At 34.6% G+C, this 19,070-nt stretch overlaps 3 protein-coding genes and 1 long non-coding RNA gene across 6 annotated transcripts; 2 read left to right on the plus strand and 2 right to left on the minus strand.

Moving 5' to 3' along the window:
* Nucleotides 1–1,241: 1,241 nt before the first annotated feature.
* Nucleotides 1,242–3,359, plus strand: LOC134242031 (uncharacterized). 3 transcript variants are annotated; one of them, XM_062724036.1, is made up of 6 exons: nucleotides 1,244–1,429; nucleotides 1,958–2,101; nucleotides 2,266–2,359; nucleotides 2,476–2,643; nucleotides 2,783–2,880; nucleotides 3,332–3,359. In XM_062724036.1, the coding sequence occupies exons 1-6, from the start codon at nucleotides 1,350–1,352 to the stop codon at nucleotides 3,351–3,353; spliced, it is 606 nt and encodes a 201-aa protein (XP_062580020.1). In that variant the 5' UTR covers nucleotides 1,244–1,349; the 3' UTR covers nucleotides 3,354–3,359. The 3 variants fall into 3 exon arrangements, with proteins under 3 accessions (XP_062580021.1, XP_062580020.1, XP_062580019.1); XM_062724035.1 differs by having other exon boundaries at nucleotides 1,248–1,542; XM_062724037.1 differs by lacking the exon at nucleotides 3,332–3,359 and having other exon boundaries at nucleotides 1,242–1,542; nucleotides 2,777–2,880.
* A 3,974-nt stretch (nucleotides 3,360–7,333) lies between these two features.
* On the minus strand, nucleotides 7,334–11,498 carry LOC134242032 (uncharacterized). Its single transcript, XM_062724039.1, has 4 exons — nucleotides 11,339–11,498; nucleotides 9,232–9,478; nucleotides 8,778–8,917; nucleotides 7,334–7,519 (listed from the first exon to the last, which is right to left on the minus strand). The coding sequence occupies exons 2-4, from the start codon at nucleotides 9,372–9,374 to the stop codon at nucleotides 7,470–7,472; spliced, it is 333 nt and encodes a 110-aa protein (XP_062580023.1). The 5' UTR covers nucleotides 9,375–9,478; nucleotides 11,339–11,498; the 3' UTR covers nucleotides 7,334–7,469.
* Nucleotides 11,499–11,847: 349 nt separating this feature from the next.
* LOC134242033 (uncharacterized) lies at nucleotides 11,848–14,671 on the minus strand. Its single transcript, XR_009986788.1, has 3 exons — nucleotides 14,269–14,671; nucleotides 12,222–12,393; nucleotides 11,848–11,986 (listed from the first exon to the last, which is right to left on the minus strand). It is a non-coding gene; the product is annotated as an uncharacterized LOC134242033 (long non-coding RNA).
* Nucleotides 14,672–15,391: 720 nt separating this feature from the next.
* On the plus strand, nucleotides 15,392–16,495 carry LOC134242027 (uncharacterized). The gene is made up of 2 exons (XM_062724032.1): nucleotides 15,392–15,917; nucleotides 16,095–16,495. Exons 1-2 carry the CDS (start codon nucleotides 15,392–15,394, stop codon nucleotides 16,493–16,495), a joined length of 927 nt encoding a protein of 308 aa, XP_062580016.1.
* Nucleotides 16,496–19,070: the final 2,575 nt, after the last annotated feature.

Genomic DNA, 19,070 nt, shown 5'->3' on the forward strand with positions numbered 1-19,070 from the left:
ACCAGATTACCAGACGTGAAGATTTAACTCCAGAAGAAAAAGTGGCTTTATACGGTCAAGAACTTCATCGGTATAGGAATTATTTACAACAAGCGAGAGAGCCAACGACTACCAAAAAAACCCCTGCACCCTTAGCCCCAGCAGCACCAGCAGCCCCAGCCCCCGCAGCAGCAGCAGCAGCTCCAGCAGTAGCAGCACCACTAGCAGCCTCAGATCCCGAGATCGATCAACAAATCATTCAAAGCGTGAATAAACCCATGCAAAGAAAAGCTGAATTATTATTAAGTCATTTAAAGGAACGTCTTGACTTGGGATAAAGACGGAGAAATCAGTTATCGAGGTCAAAAAGTGCCCGATTCTAACATTGTGGATATAATGGCCGAAAACATGAGAACCAGATCCTTGAAAAATCGTCCGGTGCCTAAAGGATTAGATGAATTTGCTCAAGCTTTAAAAGAGACCCGTACTCCCATGGTTTACTTGCAAAATCGAGACCTTATAAAAGCCATGCAGAAACCAGGAAAAATCAGTACTCCTAAAGGGGCTTTGAGTGACGACGACGACGAAGAGGAAGAGAGCGGATTTCAGGATGCTTCCTCTTCTTTTTTGACCCCTATTAGTCGACCTGTAGAGGCAAGATCAAGGGTGTTAAAAACATTCACACCTAAATATAGTCTATGGCATGTCAAACGTTGCAATATTTGATAATCTTGTGATGTATATTCAAAATCTTGTGATGTATGTTCGAAATCTTGTGATGTATATTCAAAATCTTGTGATGTATATTCAAAATCTTGTGATGTATGTTCGAAATCTTGTGATGTATATTCAAAATCTTGTGATGTATGTTCAAAATCTTGTGATGTATATTCAATATCTTGTGATGTATATTCTAAAACTTGTGATGTATATTCTATAATCTTGTGATGTATGTTCGAAATCTTGTGATGTATATTCTATAATCTTGTGATGTATATTCAATATCTTGTGATGTATGTTCAAAATCTTGTGATGTATATTCAATATCTTGTGATGTATATTCGAAATCTTGTGATGTATATTCTATAATCTTGTGATGTATGTTCGAAATCTTGTGATGTATATTCGAAATCTTGTGATGTATATTCAATATCTTGTGATGTATGTTCAAAATCTTGTGATGTATATTCAATATCTTGTGATGTATATTCGAAATCTTGTGATGTATATTCTATAATCTTGTGATGTATGTTCGAAATCTTGTGATGTATATTCGAAATCTTGTGATGTATGTTCGATAATCTTGTGATGTATATTCGAAATCTTGTGATGTGTGTTCTACAATTCGGTGATGCGTGCAATAAAATTGCATGACGCAACAGAAAAGTAAGGACAATTTTCATTGGTTAGAAATAACGAAAGTAGCTGAAGCGTCGGGAAAACCATGCAGGTGAGAAAAAACACAATCATCAGTTTGTTTATTGCAGCACTTATTACGAGATGCACGAGTGTTGTTCCTGGTGACATGATGGAGATATTTCGGCCTGCTAGGGAAAAAACTCAGTAAACGTAGATATATTGACAAAATTTGTAGGTACTTGTAACGATATGTCACGATGCTGCATTGTCAGATACAGTATTTATACATGCATGCTAAAAAGTTAAATCTCGTAGTAATCAATATAGCAGAAGAATAATGAAGAGTACATACTACAAAAAATGTGCAATTTGTAGCAAGATTAATTTTTGTTTAACAGCTGTTTTTATTACATTTTATTTCGTATTATTACTACCAAATACTGATACCGTTTGTTAATGTTATGCACATGGTTATCTTGTACTTGCAAGTAAATGAAACATTTAAAAAAAAATAATGAAAAAATAAGTCATTTAGCTTATTTGATAATAACATGCTAAATGAACAGGTTTTGCTTTTTAATTCTCCTTCACTCAGTCTTTGTATAATGTATATTTTTAGACGAGCTGATCGCCAACCAGGAGATCAGAATGATCGCATCTGCTCCTGCCACTTTAAGGATGGTAAGAAGGAGGGGGACTCTGCATATTTTGCATGGAATGAAGGAAAGGCCATGGATTTCTCTGATCCTGAATGTACAAAAAGGTGAAATTATTTTTCAAAATGTGACCGACATCTTGTTTTTGGATGGTGGGTGGGTGGAGTTTAATTGAGAATATTTTACTAAAAAACTTTAAAAGGGTACATGTATAAACAGAGTAGCTTACAACTGAATAAAAAAATAATTCAAGTTTAATTATTTTACAAAGGAGGAAAAAACTCAAAAGTGAGGAGTCCCTGTCATCTTCACAGATGGACCAGTTGCAGATTCCACAAGCACCAAAATGTCAATATCAAGAAAAAGTAAAGCTCATTTAAAACACCAATGATGACAAATGACCAACACTGAAACATTTTCAATAATTTTTAATAATATATAAAGTTCTTTTAACTGTACATGATTTACAATATATTTTCAGTTGATATCAGAGCACAACTACTCAGTATCCTGCACATTTAACTGTACTCAAGAAATGCAGCGCCTCTCAACAGAAATACAACTGGAAAAGGAATTGCTTGCCCTAAAAATAGAGTCTAGTAAAAGGAAGCCAATATCAATCCACGATATTAAATACAACGAAGAGAAGGTACATTTAAAGGAATTCCAATTGTGATTTCCTATTTCCTAACAATTTCAGTTACTGTAATAAAAACTTGCCATTGAGGGATGAACATCTTAGATTGACTGTTATGTTAACATATTTTGTTATTATTTGGGAGTGTTAGGTCTCTGATCAGCAGGGGCATTTTCTCTATATAAGAAGAAAATGGAGACTCCCTACCCACCCGATGTATTTTGTCGGACAGTTTTCTGTACATTGCAGGTAAATTTTTTATTTATTAACTTTCCAGCCTCTTATTGTATAGTACATTTTGGGGTTTGAAGTCAGTTTTTGCTTTTCTTTAATTTTTAAAAAAAATTATTTAAATTCTCCTTTTCTTAGAATAAAATTCAAAAAGTAGCTTCTGATTGTAAAGTATAAGACTACAGACATTGAACTTTGATTTGTTATCAAAAGGATTGATTTAAACTTGTCTAAATTAATTGTAAACAAAAATAAAAGGGGGCACCTGCTATTTCTTTAAGCGTTTTTCACTGGGGGGTGGGGAAACTTTTTTGTACATACTTGAGCAATAGGAGGGATTAGATAAGAATCAATTAGTATATCAGAGTCTTAAATAATATCCTTTGCATAAGCATAAAAAAATTCTATATCAGTCTTTTTAAAACCTTTGAATTTTGCTTAATTAACTACGATTTATCCAATTTTGGAGCTTTTTACCTAATTCTGGGTAGAATCACAGGAGTCTGAAGTTTTTATCGTCAAAAAAAAAAAAAAAAAAAAAAAAAATCCGGAAAAAAATTTTCCTACCCTTAACTAAAAAAACCCCAGGATGGCAATGTGTTTTGGGGGGACCCATCTAAACAAAAAGATCTGGGCTTGGTCGGTAAAATCTCGCAACTAATTCAGTATCTGGAGTGTTTGTGCTATTTATTCAAGTTAAGAAATCAAATCTGCTTGACGACTACGGGCTGTTCATGGCCTTTTTTCCAGTTTGACAGCTCGTCCTGGACTCCATGCCACTAAACCGGAAGTGAACTCCGAGGTGAATAAATGACGTAATTGAAGAAAAGAACCAAAAAACAATGCACGTAAAACTTCATGTACAATTTTATGTTACCATACGTGATCAATAAAAAGATATATTTTTCAAACAAAATTATGCTTTATAATGGCGCTTAGTGTAACTGTTTGGCTCTTTGTCGACATGGCTTTTCAGTGATTTAAATTTGGCGCTTGTAAAAACTGAATTATCTGTCCCTGGAACACATCGTCGTACAAGTAAGAAAAAGAATAAATAACTTTTTGAAGTTCTGTTAAATATATTTAAAATAACTGAATAAAATTACGTTTAACAATTATTTATTTTATTTCATTTGAACAAGTTTTTATAAACGTCAAATATACACTGCGAGATTCTCTTCCGGTTTAGTGGCATGGAGTCCAGGATGAGCTGTCAAAGTGGAAAAAGGGCTAGGAACGGCCCGTAGTCGTCAAGCAGATTGAATTTTTCACATTGAATAAATAACAAAAACGCTCCGGAAACTGAATTAGTCGCGAGATTTTTCTAGCCAAGCCCAGATCCATTTGTTTAGGTTGGTCCCCCCAAAACACGTTGCCATCCTGGGGTTTTTTAATTAAGGGTAGGAAAAATTTTTTCCGGATTTTTTTTTTTTTTTTTTTTTTTTTTTTTGACGATAAAAACTTCAGACTCCTGTGGTAGAATCCACCCTTATGAAATTATTGACTCAATTTTGACTTAATATCACTTTATTAACATTAAAGCACAAAAACAATTCATTGTACAAATATTTTATTTCTTACAGTCACCAATATATCCAAATATCATCACCGGCCCAGACGTCATTCACTCCTTTGAATTGTGCTGGTAGCAGTAAGGTGTCATCATTTGAGATGGTCACAGTATCCAATACACTGAAGTCACAGGACTCAAATTTCATACATGTTCAAATTTCATACAGGTAGGTGTATAGTCTTTGAAATTACCACAATTGACTAATTCTGGGACAGGTAAGTATGTAAGTATAGGAATGAGAGCACCAAATCCCCGGATGCACACATGGCTTTGTTTGTTATGGAACATTAAACCGAATACTGAATGGGTAGGCGTTACGCCATTGGCTGAAATCAGGTATTTAATTGTTTTCATTTTAAAGTAAAATTAATGACCTTTGAAATAAATGATGGGATGAGGGAATATTACAGAAACTATAGAAATGCCAGGGAAGATTTTAGGAGTGGGGGTTGATTTTTTATGCCGCGTGTTCTTTACTGCGAATCTCTAAAAGTTGAAAATAACTGCAATTTTGACCTATAAACGCCATGGGACCATGTATTTTTTTCAGTATTTTTTGTTAGGGCTTAGAACAAAGTTTGAAATGATGCTAAAGATTTTTCTGAAATTGTCATAGTAAAGTACTGAGAGGGCCTAAGGTTTGTATGGAGTTCTATGGGAAAATAATTAGTGGTCTTTTCCCTATACAAGATGCTGTCTGATGGCGTAGTGTAGAATGTAGCGTAGAATGTTTTCCAAGTCAGCTTAAATGCAGAGGTTTGTTTTAAAATTTATCATAATGACTTGCAAAAATTTAATGCAGTTAAATTTATTGTATTCTTGAAAGATTGACTGTAACACAATTTTTTTACACAATTACAAATAATCAAATTAATTTGTTTCCAACTTTTTTTCAGGGTCTCTGCCAAAATCTTTTGAGGATTTTTCCTCTGCTAGAGCATTCATGGATGCAATTGAAACAATCCAGGACATCCCAACACATATGGATAATCAGGCCATGGCCTACAGTATGTACAAAAGTTGCCATACTTTTAAAGCAGTAACTTGCGTGCCTCCAAATGGTGCACTTACATTTTGCTCCATGCTGTACCCAGGTTCTACTTCTGATGTAGCTATTGTACGTCACAGCCAAGTTTTACGAAAGTTCAAAGCTGGAGACCTTATTTTGGTGGTCAAAGGTTTCACCATTCATGACCAGTTGCCCCAGGGTGTCTGCTTAATTATAAAAGCTCTTTTATCGACACGAGGCCAGTTTACCATACAAGAAGCAGCACTGTGTTACAAGATTGCTAAAGCACTTATTCATGTGGAAAGAGCCGAGAGGATAAAGAATTACGAGATTCTCCGTCACATACCATCTACTTACAGACCAATCTCAACAAAAATATTTCAACTCTGTTCTTGTCTTGTAAACTTGCAAGCTCCACTTTTGAAAGAAATTACTTAAAGATACATGTACTTATTATAAAATATGATTTCTTTCGTTTGAGGAACAAATTAGACAGAAATCAATTTCTACTTGGTGTGATAATGAATTACTTTTTCGGAATTGCAAGGTTTTCATTCGAATACCTGGTGAATATCACGTGGTTCTTTAGAACCGGTCTCGTTAGCAGGGCTATATAAGAGGTGAATAGTGGTTTAAATACCAGTTTAGGACGACACGTAGAGCACGATAAAGTTTAACTTTTATCATGATTTATTCAATCCAACATAAACATGTATATATACAAATTGATTTTCATATTTTACATAATTATCTTATGTACTCTGTAAAAATAAAGCTGCTGCGTGTCGTTGCTATGTCCAAATGGTGTGTTTGTTGTTTATTGTACTTTCATTTGAAAGTAATGAATGGATTTAGAGTAGAATTTGCATTGGCGTGTGACAGTATACACTAAACAGTGAAGATATTCATACCAAAGTGCAAGGGATAAGCAAATTTTGATTTGTTATCAATGTCAATGGTTATATTTGTTAACTTTGTAGTATGTTGTAATACATATACTTCAGAAAATGAAAATCCCTTTTGTTAGCATGGATTTATTACAAGAATGTTTGGCAATTCCATTCTTCATTTGACAATATAATTTGGAAGAGGGTTTACTTATAATTTTAAATCTCTAGTTTAAAGTATATTTACCTTTAAAGCACAACTCAACAAATTCATGTTTTCAACAATTTATCTATTAAGAAAGACCAAAATGTTACATTTTCACTTTGAGAATAAAATCTTCAATTCATTAATAAAATGATTCTAAATTTTGATATTCTTTTTTTATGTAGTACATAGATTTTATTAATCATCATTGCTATTTAAAATAGTCTTATAAGCCAGAAGTTTTATGATGGATTGTGACATATCATATCATACATTTATGAGACTTAAGAACATTCAACACATTTAACATGATTACCCATTTTCCTTTGTTAGAAAATTCTAGAGGTACAAAACTAAGTGTCAAGAAGTTCAAACCAGAACTCAGTTTTCCATCAGTGCTGGAATGAAAATGTTAATGTAGAAATCTATCAGTTTTGGAACATTTGCTGTCCATTCAATGTCTTTTACTATTCTAATCACAATGCAGTCTACTCTTGTCCACACAATTAAGTCGCAGAATGTTTTGTTACATATGTGTAGCTGGCCTTGAATTTGATGATAGTATGGGTGACTGGTTTTCAGGCACAGGGTATCTTGTTTAAGATCTAAAAAAAAATCAAAAAACACTTAAGTTGTGTTATACCAGTACATATCCCCTCCTTTTTCAATATCTTCATACCATATTGAACAGCTGCACTTGTAAATTAATACATGTTTTGAAATCATTTACTCACCAAGATTTTTAATTTCAAAGTACTGGACAATACAGATTTTTAATGTTATTTACCTGTGAAAAATCCTTCAAATTTTGTGCCCCATCTGCTACTGTTGAAGACGATGCTGTATATGGACACTTCACCTCTACAATATTAGGAATGGCGTCTTTGGCTTCTGGAGTTTGATAAAATACACTGCATGTTGGTGGTCGAACAACTAAGCCATCAGGTGAAGCTCCCAACACTCCGGATTCATGCAACCATATCCTTTTCAGAAAAAATTATAATACTACTGAATGCAAACAAACCATAATACAATTGATTTTGTAATGCAAACAAAGTCTAAGTAGAGCTTTTATAATCCTTCCACTTCAAAAAGCAAATTTTCTGGAATATGTTGGTAACTGAATATTTATGCCCCGCCATGAATATGGCCGGGGCATATAGTGTTTGTCATGTCTATCTTCCGTCCTTCTGTCCTTCCGTCCCACTTTGTGTTTAGCTCTGTTCAAAGCTAAGTTTCAAAGAAACTATCCAAGATATTTTCATCAAACTTCATATGCTGATAGATATTGATGAGAGCTATGCAACTGCATTAACATTTTTTGACCTTGAACTGACTTTTCTTAAATAGTGTTTAGCTCAGTTTTAAACATACCATTCAAGATGGTGTTATCAAACTTTACATGTTGATACAAACTTGCATAGATGATGCATCTAGAGATGAACACTACCGGACATGCTTCGGATGCTGGATCTGACCTACATTTTCCAGATGAGTGACCAAATTAAAGTTTTTGGAGCAGGTCCATTCTTAAGGAACTATAAGCCCTACTTAGACCAAACTTGCTTGGATGATGCATCTAAGGATGGACACTACCAGACTTGCTTCGGATGCTGGATCTGACCTACATTTTCCAGATGAGTGACCAGGTTGAAGTTTTTGGAGCAGATTTATTCCTAAGGAACTATCAGCCCTACTTAGACCAAACTTGCATGGTCGATGCATCTAGGGATGGACACTACCAGACTTGCTTCGATGCTGGATCTGACTTACATTTTCATTCCCAAGTAACTATAAGCCCTACCTAAACCAAACTTGCATGGATGATGCAGCTAGGGATGGACACTACCAGACTTGCTTCGGATGCTGGATCTGACCTATATTTTCATTCCCAAGTAACTATAAACCCTACCTGAACCAAACTTGCGTGGATGATGCATCTAGGGATGGACACTACCAGACTTGCTTTGGATGCTGGACCTACATTTTTATTCCCAACTAACTATAAGCCCTGCCTGAACCAAACTGATCAAATTTTATACATGTACAAATTTCATGTTGCTTTACTAATATATCCTCGGCGGGGCATTCATGTCCTATGGACATATTTCTAGTTTTTTTTTACAATTAGACTTCAGTAATTGATTTCTGTTTGTCACCAGGATAAGTCCTGCTATTTGTTTTGACACATTGAATGTTAACATGTCAGAGGTTGAATGAATGTTATTTTGTGCTGTATACCTGACTGCTCTACAGCTGCATCTAAGTCCTTTTCATACTTTCTCAAAGCATCATCTTCATGAGTGATACCCCATGCAACAGCCTTGATGGACTCCAGATTGTAAGCCGACATCAGCTGTTTCTTCAGTGACAATGTCAATCTGGAGAAGAAAATATGATTTTTGGTTATTAATCTTATATTTCCTGCATCTTTATGTACAAATATCTAGTCATTACAGTCGAACCTCATTATCTCAAACTCAATGAGACCAAGAAAAATGTTGGAAATATCCGTGGATTCAAGAATAACACATAAAGAGTTATCAAGAATAAAATGTCCCAGTCTTTTATAAATGGTTTGGACTTCAAAATTACTGTGACATATCCATGAAATATGAGATAATGGGTTTGAGATAACAAAGTTTGACTGTAATTTTAAAAGTCTTTTTCGCAAAAATTTAATCACACGTCTTACCGCCTTTGCTTAGAACTGAGAACTGCACCAAAGTTGGAAGCTGATATGCTATATTTCCTTACAATCGACCACATTGGGTTGTTTCGTTGCCAATGCAGCTCTTTTAATGGATTCAGGGATAATGCATGCTGTAACCATACCATAGGGGTATCAGAATGAACATACTCTGGTGATGTTAACAGGTCTTCAATGAGAGGTACAGGTGGACCAGGTTCACATGGCTCTGGTTCAAGAATCCAATTCAATGCTGAAAAATTTCATTACTTGTGTCATTCTCAAAAATATCATCCATAATATCCATATCACATATACCAAGTATTTATATAAGAGTCCATACATTTCATTTTAGTGAACACTGTCATGGGTTTTTGTAATGTATGCATTACATATCAAATTTACAACTCACTTGCATATATTTGTTCAGAATTGTTCCTGTATATAATTTTGCACGTGGCATTCTTAGTGTGAAAATGCCATGTAAAAATTGGTGCAAATGTACAATTAATATTTACTTAATTATTAACAAGGTTTCATAATGACAGAGTATTTAAATAATAGAAGAATGATCTGATAATTCACAAGAATATGAAACAAAATATTTTTTTTAATGCAATTGAATAATTTATTTTTCCTTTCAAAAATGTATGCTCATGTACAAAAATGCTATCATATTTATAATATTGTCTTTCCAATTATTCAAAGGTTGTTATTAATATTTATTACATAATATGTTCAAAAATTGGGCAATATACATAGCCAACTATATTATACTCCTCATCTTTGTACATTTGTTCACAATTAAAATTAACCATCGTTCAGTAACAAAATAACAGTTTCATAATACTCGTAATATAAAAATCAAATCAAACTTAAATAACAACAATAGTGACACCAAAATCATAACTTCCTTCTTATATTTTACCAATAAACCTTCCAAGGTGCAAAAAACACTGGTCACTTTCATCAAAGGGTCGGTTTAAAGCACTTCAAATATGAAGCAAATTTTTTAACAACTGATTTATTTATATTTAATGATTGATCATTTTAAAAAAAAAACAAAAAAAAAAACAAGAGGCCCATGGGCCACATCGCTCACCTGAGCACTGTGGCTAGGAAAAAGTAAAAATTGGTTTTTTATTGAAAAGTTTAAATCCAAAAGTAGTCCCTTGACCAATCATGGCTTTGCTTTTCTTGAGAAGGTTATTTTTAAAGAATTTTCCTATATATTTCTATATAAAATTTGATTATCCTTTGTGGCCCCGTCCTACCCCCGGGGAACATGATTTGAACAAACTTGAATCTACACTACCTAAGGATGCTTCCATATAAATATGATCAATCAGGGTTTTGCTGTTCTTGAGAAGAAGATTTTTAAAGATTTTTCCTTTATATTTCTATGTAAAACTTTGATCTTCCACTGCAGCCCCGCCCTACCCCGGGGGTTATGATTTGAACAAACTTGAATTGACACTACCTGAGGATGCTTCCATATAAATAGGATCAATTATGGCTTTGTCATTCTTGAGAAGAAGATTTTTAAAGAATTTTCCTATATATTTTTATGTTAAACTTTGGTCAGCCATTGTGGCTCCGCCCTACCCCGGGGGTCATGATTTGAACAAATTTAAATCTACACTACCTGAGGATGTTTCTCCATAAGTTTCATTTTTCCTGGCACAGTGGTTCTTGAAAACAAGATTTTTAAAACATACCATCAAATTTTCATTAATTCCCAATTATCTCCCCTTGAATGAGGGTGTGGCCCTTTATTTGAACAAACTTGAATCCCCTTCACCCAAGGATGCTTTGTGGCAAGTTTGGTTGAAATTGGTCCATGGGTTCTAGAGAAGAAGTCGAAAATATGAAAAGTTTACAGACAGACAGATGGACAGACAGACAGACAAACAGCTAGATAGACAAAATGTGATCAGAAAAGAGCTAGAAATGAAACATTCCTCACCACAAAAGCCAGAAGAATATAGGGACCACCACCAGTAACATGTTTCTGGGAAGAACCAAGCCATGCAGAGATAAATATCAATAGTCCTGAATCTTCGATGCAGGACCAAGTACGAGAATTGCTACAAACACTACTCCGGAGACTTACCTATTATCCTATGATGTAACGTACTTTGTCCACTGCAGCTGGTTCCCTCATAAGCTGGTAGCGAGGACAGTTCAGGATGTCCTGTCAACTTTATTCCTCAACTTCCTGTCTTGGACTGAAAAGCAATAAGTGGAAATCTTTAGTGTTGCCTAGTGACTTTGAATTAAAAAGAAAGTTTTTAGATTGTGAAGGGGGGGGGGGGGGTACTGATGTTGTGCATTTTAATTAAATGTACGAAATCTGTATTTCACAGTTTAATGCATTCATGTATTTTGTGAATTGTCTTAGGATTCATGTAATAATTGTTGCTATGTATTATTAAGCACTAAATCTATTCAACTGCATGTGTAAATGGGGAAAATGTGGATATGTAAATGATGTATAATTGCAATGTGTAAAATGTGACATTTTCTTATATGAGGGAGTCTGTTCATGTCATTTTTTTTTCATTAATTATTTTATTTATCTTGATAAAATTATTTCAATTAACAATATTGTTTTTCTTACTAGTCTGATGAACTCAACAAAGGTTACAGAGGTGAATGGTAGAAATATGGGTATTACAGGTGTCAAAACTCTTCGTTGATGACAGACTGCATGCCGCACTGTAAAATCACCATTTTGGATCTTTAAAAGGGGAGGCTACTCCTGAAATCAAAGAAATTGTCATAAAAATGAGTAACCTGATTTTCTTTAGGTCTCACACAAGGAAATAATTTCACTATATGTTACTATATAGCTTTAATTAAATAAATTAATTAACTAGACTCTCAGCAGATAATTCATGAATGAGAAAAAAGATTAATGCTTAGACAAAATTTGAGATCAGAAAAAATATACCCCTTATGCAGCTTTTAAGAAAGAAAATTGAGACTAAACATACCTATACCCCGAAATACACATGGGCAAACAGCCAACACACCATCAAGGAAGTTACATCGATCATGCGTACCTAAAAAAAAAAGAGTTCCCTTTGATTCAGTGGCACAATTCTGCTGATATGATATTCCTAGTGCATGAGTCCAACATTAAAACTGTAGACCTACGTAAAGTTCCTGAAAATGAAAAAAGAAAAGAAATATTATTGTCTCTATATACATCATACATAGAACTACATTTGTTCATTTTAATTAGCTATCTCCTTGCATAAGACCTTTAAGGGGTAATTTTATGATATTTACCATGTGCACTGATTGCCATAAAACTAAAGAAAAAATACTAGCCTTACAAAGTCACTTAACTATGACCTTTGACATACCTTACTAAGAATACCCTGGACAATTTGGTTTAACTTAAGACTTCTGAATTTTTAAATGCAGGTTTTGATAAATTAACCATTTAATATACTTATGAGCTCATAAAACTGTCCTTTAAAACTGTATGATAAAGAGTGTAAAAACTTTGAAACATGTTTGGAAAGTATTATCACACATGTGATATGGGATAAATTATCACCACAGAAAGATCAAAGAAAATCACTGCAGATATGCGACAATAATTCTTATCATTGTTTATTGTATGTCAAGTCTAGAATATGATATATCATTACAAATATTATGATTTTTAGCCGGGCACATTGCTCGTAGAGCAATGCTCAGCTATAGCGACGGTGAGCAACAGAAAATGCTGCTTCTTCACCGCCAAATTGAGTTTACGAGTAAAAGTATGGTACGTGACCAGCCGCTGTTGAGAAAACAAAATCACCTTAAGAAATAGTAAATTGAATATTTTTATCATAATATTAAATTGTTTAATATTTTTTCCTGGCTCCTTTGACTAATATTTTACAAAGTAATTCAACGGGTGCGAAAGGTTTTCACCAGGTATCCCTGTCTGCATCATATTCTATAAACAATATAATTAAAATTAGATGTTAGATCGGCTCGCATACTCAACACACTAACATCTAACAAGTCATCCCATTGAGGGTCACGTAAGAGGTTAAATTCGGAACGCCTCAAGATTTATTTGCTTCAACAATATATGATGATTTTGCCAGCTGCGATTTGATTAATTGATAGAATTTGACCTCTGACGTGACCCTCAACGGGATGTTGTTAGATGTTAGTGTAGCGAGTATGCAAGCGGATCTAACATCTAATTTGAATTAGATTGATTCTATAAATAAAGGTTGTACTATCAGGCTAACACAAATGCAGGGAACATCATTAATGACTTGATGCAAATCTCACCGCTGAGGACACATCAGTGCAGAGACGTTTGACCTTAATCTTGCTGCATCGGTGTTTATTTACTTCTGTTTGTATATAAAACCGGATTACCCCAAAACGATACGTGATAAATATTTTTCGCTGTTAATTTCTAGCTATATTTTATTTTATTTTTAAAACTATTTAATATTATACATGCCATTGAGATATTTTTGTGTGTATTACATATTCTCTAAACGTCTGAACGTGATTTTAAACTGTCACCACAGTCCTTGTTCATTATCCTGTAAATGAGCCCGGCTCAATACATTTACTATAAAAATAATTGGACAAATTTGTGAATGACAATATTCAATGATGCATAGCAATTAATCTTTTCCTGACATTCACCTTCTCCTAAAAATTTGTCGTGTTATTTATTTATTTATTGCAAAGTCGTCCCTGGACTAGTGCTACGGTCAATGCAGCTGCAATGGGCCATGCAATTTCGAACCCTGCGTGGTGAGAGTTTGTCCCGAGACACAGTTAGATTATTCTAACTAGCACCAATATAGAATAAATCATACCGATTAATCAACATCACTACAATATGAGGACGTAAAAATAGGATAAAACATCCTTTAGTCCAGCAATAACTGAATAAGCCACTAAATTGTTTTTGATGTACCTTCAAACAAATCAAATTAATGTTCTTGATTCCCACTTTTCACGTTATGACTGACTTAGTGCTTCTTGATACCAAAACAATTTTTCTATTACCTATAATTTTGACTTTAGGTTGAATTCGCCAATTTCATGCTTGCGAAGTTGTGTCAATGTGTGCATTACGACCGCTCCGGCTACTTTCGTTATTTCTAACCAATGAAAATTGTCCTTACTTTTCTGTTGCGTCATGCAATTTTATTGCACGCATCACTGAATTGTAGAACACACATCACAAGATTTCGAATATACATCACAAGATTATCGAACATACATCACAAGATTTCGAATATACATCACAAGATTTCGAACATACATCACAAGATTATAGAATATACATCACAAGATTTCGAATATACATCACAAGATATTGAATATACATCACAAGATTTCGAATATACATCACAAGATTATCGAACATACATCACAAGATTTCGAATATACATCACAAGATTTCGAACATACATCACAAGATTATAGAATATACATCACAAGATTTCGAATATACATCACAAGATATTGAATATACATCACAAGATTTTGAACATACATCACAAGATATTGAATATACATCACAAGATTTCGAATATACATCACAAGATTTCGAACATACATCACAAGATTATAGAATATACATCACAAGATTTCGAATATACATCACAAGATATTGAATATACATCACAAGATTTTGAACATACATCACAAGATATTGAATATACATCACAAGATTATAGAATATACATCACAAGATTTCGAACATACATCACAAGATTATAGAATATACATCACAAGTTTTAGAATATACATCACAAGATATTGAATATACATCACAAGATTTTGAACATACATCACAAGATTTTGAATATACATCACAAGATTTCGAACATACATCACAAGATTTTGAATATACATCACAAGATTTTGAATATACATCACAAGATTTCGAACATACATCACAAGATTTTGAATATACATCACAAGATTTTGAATATACATCACAAGATTTCGAACATACATCACAAGATTTTGAATATACATCACAAGATAATCAAATATTGCAACGTTTGACATGCCATAATAGTCCCTATCGAGCCCAAAAGCAATTAAAAGCCCAAGAAGAAGAAGAAGCCAATAAGAAATTAGAACAAATCGAGGAAAATTGGCTATCATTGCCTAAGAAATGAAGAAGAAGAAGAAGAAGAAGGGAGTAGAAGACATTTTAACAGAGATTTATTACGATCCCAAGAGAGGGTATGGAGGCATACAGACTTTGTATCGTCAGGTCAAAAGTCTGGGACATAAGATTTCTTTGAACACCATACGAGAATGGTTAAAAGAGCAAGATACCTATACCTTACATAAACCCATTCATAGAAAATTCCGGAGACAACAGACCAGAGTGACGGATATAGACGAACAATGGCAATTAGATTTAGCGGATGTGTCCAGTTTAAAGAAACATAATGACGGTTATACGTTTTTATTGTGTGCCATTGACGTCTTATCTAAATATGCATGGGTGGTGCCTTTAAAACAGAAAACGGGGAAAGAAATGATTCGCGGATTACAAGAGATTTTCCGACAAGACGATCGACGTCCCGTCCGCATTCAATCGGATCAAGGCAAAGAATTTACCAATCGAGAATTCTTACAGGCGTTTAAATCCATTCATTTCTTTACCACTCGCAATACGGACACTAAAGCCAGTATCGTGGAACGATTTCAGAGAACCCTCAAAGCACGCATGTGGCGATATTTCACTCGGAATAAAACCAGACGGTATTTAGAGATCTTACCGGATTTAGTGTATGCTTACAATCATACCTATCATCGCAGTATCTAAAGAACCCCAGCTCAAGTGAAGCCCTCGAATGTGTTAAAAGTCTGGAAAACTTTATATGGGGAAGAATCATCACCTAAACCAAACCCCCCCAAGTTTAAAACAGGAGATAAAGTGCGCATCAGTAAAGCTAAACGCACTTTTGAAAAAGGATATTTACCGAACTGGACCACGGAAATATTTACCATTGCTCAACGAGTCCCCGGTCGGTATCCTTACGTGTATCGAGTACAAGATTATAACCAGGAGGAATTAGAAGGGACTTTTTACGAGAAAGAATTACAACAGATCATTAAAAAAGACGACGTGTACGAAGTGGAGGAAATCTTAGGGTATAAAAAGCGACGAGTCGGGAAGAAAATCATTCAAGAAGTCAAAGTCCGGTGGAAAGGATATCCCCCTAGTTTCGATTCATGGATTCCCCAAACGGATCTCATCAAATAACACCTCATTGGAAATGTTGTGGAGAGAATATTCCTCGAGAAGAAATTGTGTATTTTGCCCAATTATTCATTTGTATTTCCCTCATCATCACCAGTGTGGTCATGTTAGCTTTACACGATTCTAATCGAGAATATTGGATGGTCTGTGTGAGTTCTTCGGTCGGTTACATCATGCCTAGTCCTACCATGATACATCATACCCCTAGGGTCAAGAAGACCAATTCACCCAGTTAATCCCAGAATCTAAAAATAGATACACCCTATAAAAAGGAGACACCATAACCCTAAGAGGATCATTTCTGATCTGAGTGAGGGACAGAGCACACATCATGGATTTTTTAAGCTCAGAGTATCGTTGGAAAATAGTAGAACCTGAAGGGACTAGTCACAAAGGAGAATGGATGAAAAACAAAGAGACATGTATTCAAGATTTCTTTGATAAGAATCCAGGACAAACAGGTCTCAATGAAATCTACCTGTATAAGAGATTCAAGTTACCGCACCGCCAAAGAAGCAAACATATGCTCTTAATATGACCCACATCACCTAAATATGGAGAATTTAAATGGAAAGTCAATTACGTCTTGGCTCACCGAACACAGGGACCCGAGAAGACTTGGATTCATGGGAAATGGGTGAAAAAAGCCGGAGATTGTATAAAAGACTATTTGGAAGAAGTGGTCGTAAAAGGATACGATATCATGGACTGTGCTTGTGAAACAGACTATTTGTACATGAGGAGACCTTTTCCCATACAAAAAGAACTGAACAGAAGTTTTGAATGTTTGTTATTATAATGATGTTCTTGTTATGAATCAATAAAATAAAAAAGAAAAAAACCCAAAAATTCTAGTGTTGTTATTTTTTCCTATATACATATGATGCAACAGGTATAAAAAAGATGATGCAATAGATATCAAAAAGATGATGCAATAGATATATAAAGATGATGCAATAGATATATAAAGATGATGCAATAGATATAAAAAAGGTGATGCAATAGATATATAAAGATGATGCAACAAGTATCAAAAAGATGATGCAACAGATATCAAAAAGATGATGCAACAGTAAAGGTATATAAAGCGGAGCTGAGAGTACCCTGCGCTCATTGTACTCAATTTTGAAAAAGGACACGGAACAAGTCAGACGTGTTTTTGTTTCAAAGATGCAGTATCGCTGGTCTATTGACGAAGAAACTTTTGGGCCTTGGATGAAAACTAAACTGGGAGCGGTGATGGATTATTTTGAACATCATCCAGGACAATTCATGAAGGATTTCAGGAAAGAATCATGGGCTGACCAGGGATTTCTTGCAAAAATATTTCCAGAAAAAAAAGTGTGGTTGGAAAAAAGAGTCAAAATCCCTTGCCCCCTCAAAGGATATAGAGTGAGGGTAAAAACCAACCAACATTATCAGCAATACAAATGGGAGATCCACGATGATCTTGGAACTCTAGCTAAAGGTCTCTGGTACATGTATTTAAAAGCGTGTATTGAAGATTTAATGAGGACCAAGAAAGAAGAAGAAGCCTTAAAAAGAGTTCTTCCAGACACTTATACACAGTACCTGTATTGTCGCATCCCCTTTACCCGGATTAAAGACTGGATGGAAAAGAAAGGACTTGGGGTGTAGAAGCGACTGATTGAGGACCGATCATCAGAAGACGAAGAAATAGATGTGTAAACTTTTTTGAATAAATTTTTTAAATTTTTTTTCAAAAAGTGTTGTTATAAATACAAAGGTCTTAAGGTCTAGAGTCTCAGTCTTAGATTGAACATGGGCGAGAGCAGTGGGTTTTACATGACTTTACCCAGTGATGGGTCTATGGCCTCTTTTTCTAGCAATACGACTGCTCAGTTTAAAACCTTATTACCACAATCCCTAGATTTAACCGACGGAGAATGGGAAGTGGCTTTAACAGAAATGATGTATCCCAATTCATTGAAAAACATTACAGAAAAGGAGGCTTATTTTGACATCCTGGTTCCTCAGTCTTATGCTCGCCATATCAAAAACCCCAATGTTTATGGCAGATTTAAAATGAAAACCTTAGACCCAATGCCATTACGTCAATGTCCTGTACTGCTCGATTGGGCCCATACTAAACGGCCTGCACTCGTTGAACTAGATAGCAAGATGGAAATTAGACGAATTCACTTCAGACCCGGGCCTTACACTCACCCCAAGGCCTTAACAGAGGAAATAAGTCTAGGACTACAGAGATCATTGAAAAAAATATGGAAAACCCTTGGTGATGGAAATGAAGACAAATCTATGAAATTAGTATATTACGAGACCTATGATCGAGTGATGTATGAAACCAATGAAAAAATGCTTAGTCCCTTATGCATTCGTTTCCCCACATCCTTAGCTTATAAGCTAGGCATGGACAGTCAGAAAGTCATTCTTCAGAACGATACAGAAAACATGACCAAATGGATCAACATTAGTTACTTGGGAAACAATACTGTGGATTTATATGAAAATCTGAAATCCATGTATGTCTATTGTGACCTGATTCAACCCCAGACGGTAGGATCCAATGCCTTGAAACTCTTAAGAGTGGTGCCTT

The sequence above is a fragment of the Saccostrea cucullata genome, unplaced genomic scaffold, assembly GCF_032062105.1.
Source record: "Saccostrea cucullata isolate Sc308-1 unplaced genomic scaffold, CSIRO_AGI_Scuc_v1 ctg2798, whole genome shotgun sequence".
In the NCBI taxonomy this organism is placed as follows: Eukaryota; Metazoa; Mollusca; class Bivalvia; order Ostreida; family Ostreidae; genus Saccostrea; species Saccostrea cuccullata.

Excerpts from the sequence above, each read along its gene's own strand:
- LOC134242031 (XM_062724035.1), top strand. The coding sequence starts at position 1,424 with ATGCAGGTGAGAAAAAACACAATCATCAGTTTGTTTATTGCAGCACTT. Across the intron at positions 2,360-2,475 it reads AATGTCAATATCAAGAAAAA|TTGATATCAGAGCACAACTA; the intron begins GTAAAGCTCATT and ends ATATATTTTCAG. Across the intron at positions 2,644-2,782 it reads TTAAATACAACGAAGAGAAG|GTCTCTGATCAGCAGGGGCA; the intron begins GTACATTTAAAG and ends TGGGAGTGTTAG.
- LOC134242032 (XM_062724039.1), bottom strand. The coding sequence starts at position 9,374 with ATGGTATGGTTACAGCATGCATTATCCCTGAATCCATTAAAAGAGCTG. Across the intron at positions 8,918-9,231 it reads CTCAGTTCTAAGCAAAGGCG|ATTGACATTGTCACTGAAGA; the intron begins GTAAGACGTGTG and ends TTTCTTCTCCAG. Across the intron at positions 7,520-8,777 it reads TGCAGCTGTAGAGCAGTCAG|GATATGGTTGCATGAATCCG; the intron begins GTATACAGCACA and ends TTTTCTGAAAAG.
- LOC134242027 (XM_062724032.1), top strand. The coding sequence starts at position 15,392 with ATGAAGAAGAAGAAGAAGAAGAAGGGAGTAGAAGACATTTTAACAGAG. Across the intron at positions 15,918-16,094 it reads CAATACGGACACTAAAGCCA|TCTGGAAAACTTTATATGGG; the intron begins GTATCGTGGAAC and ends ATGTGTTAAAAG.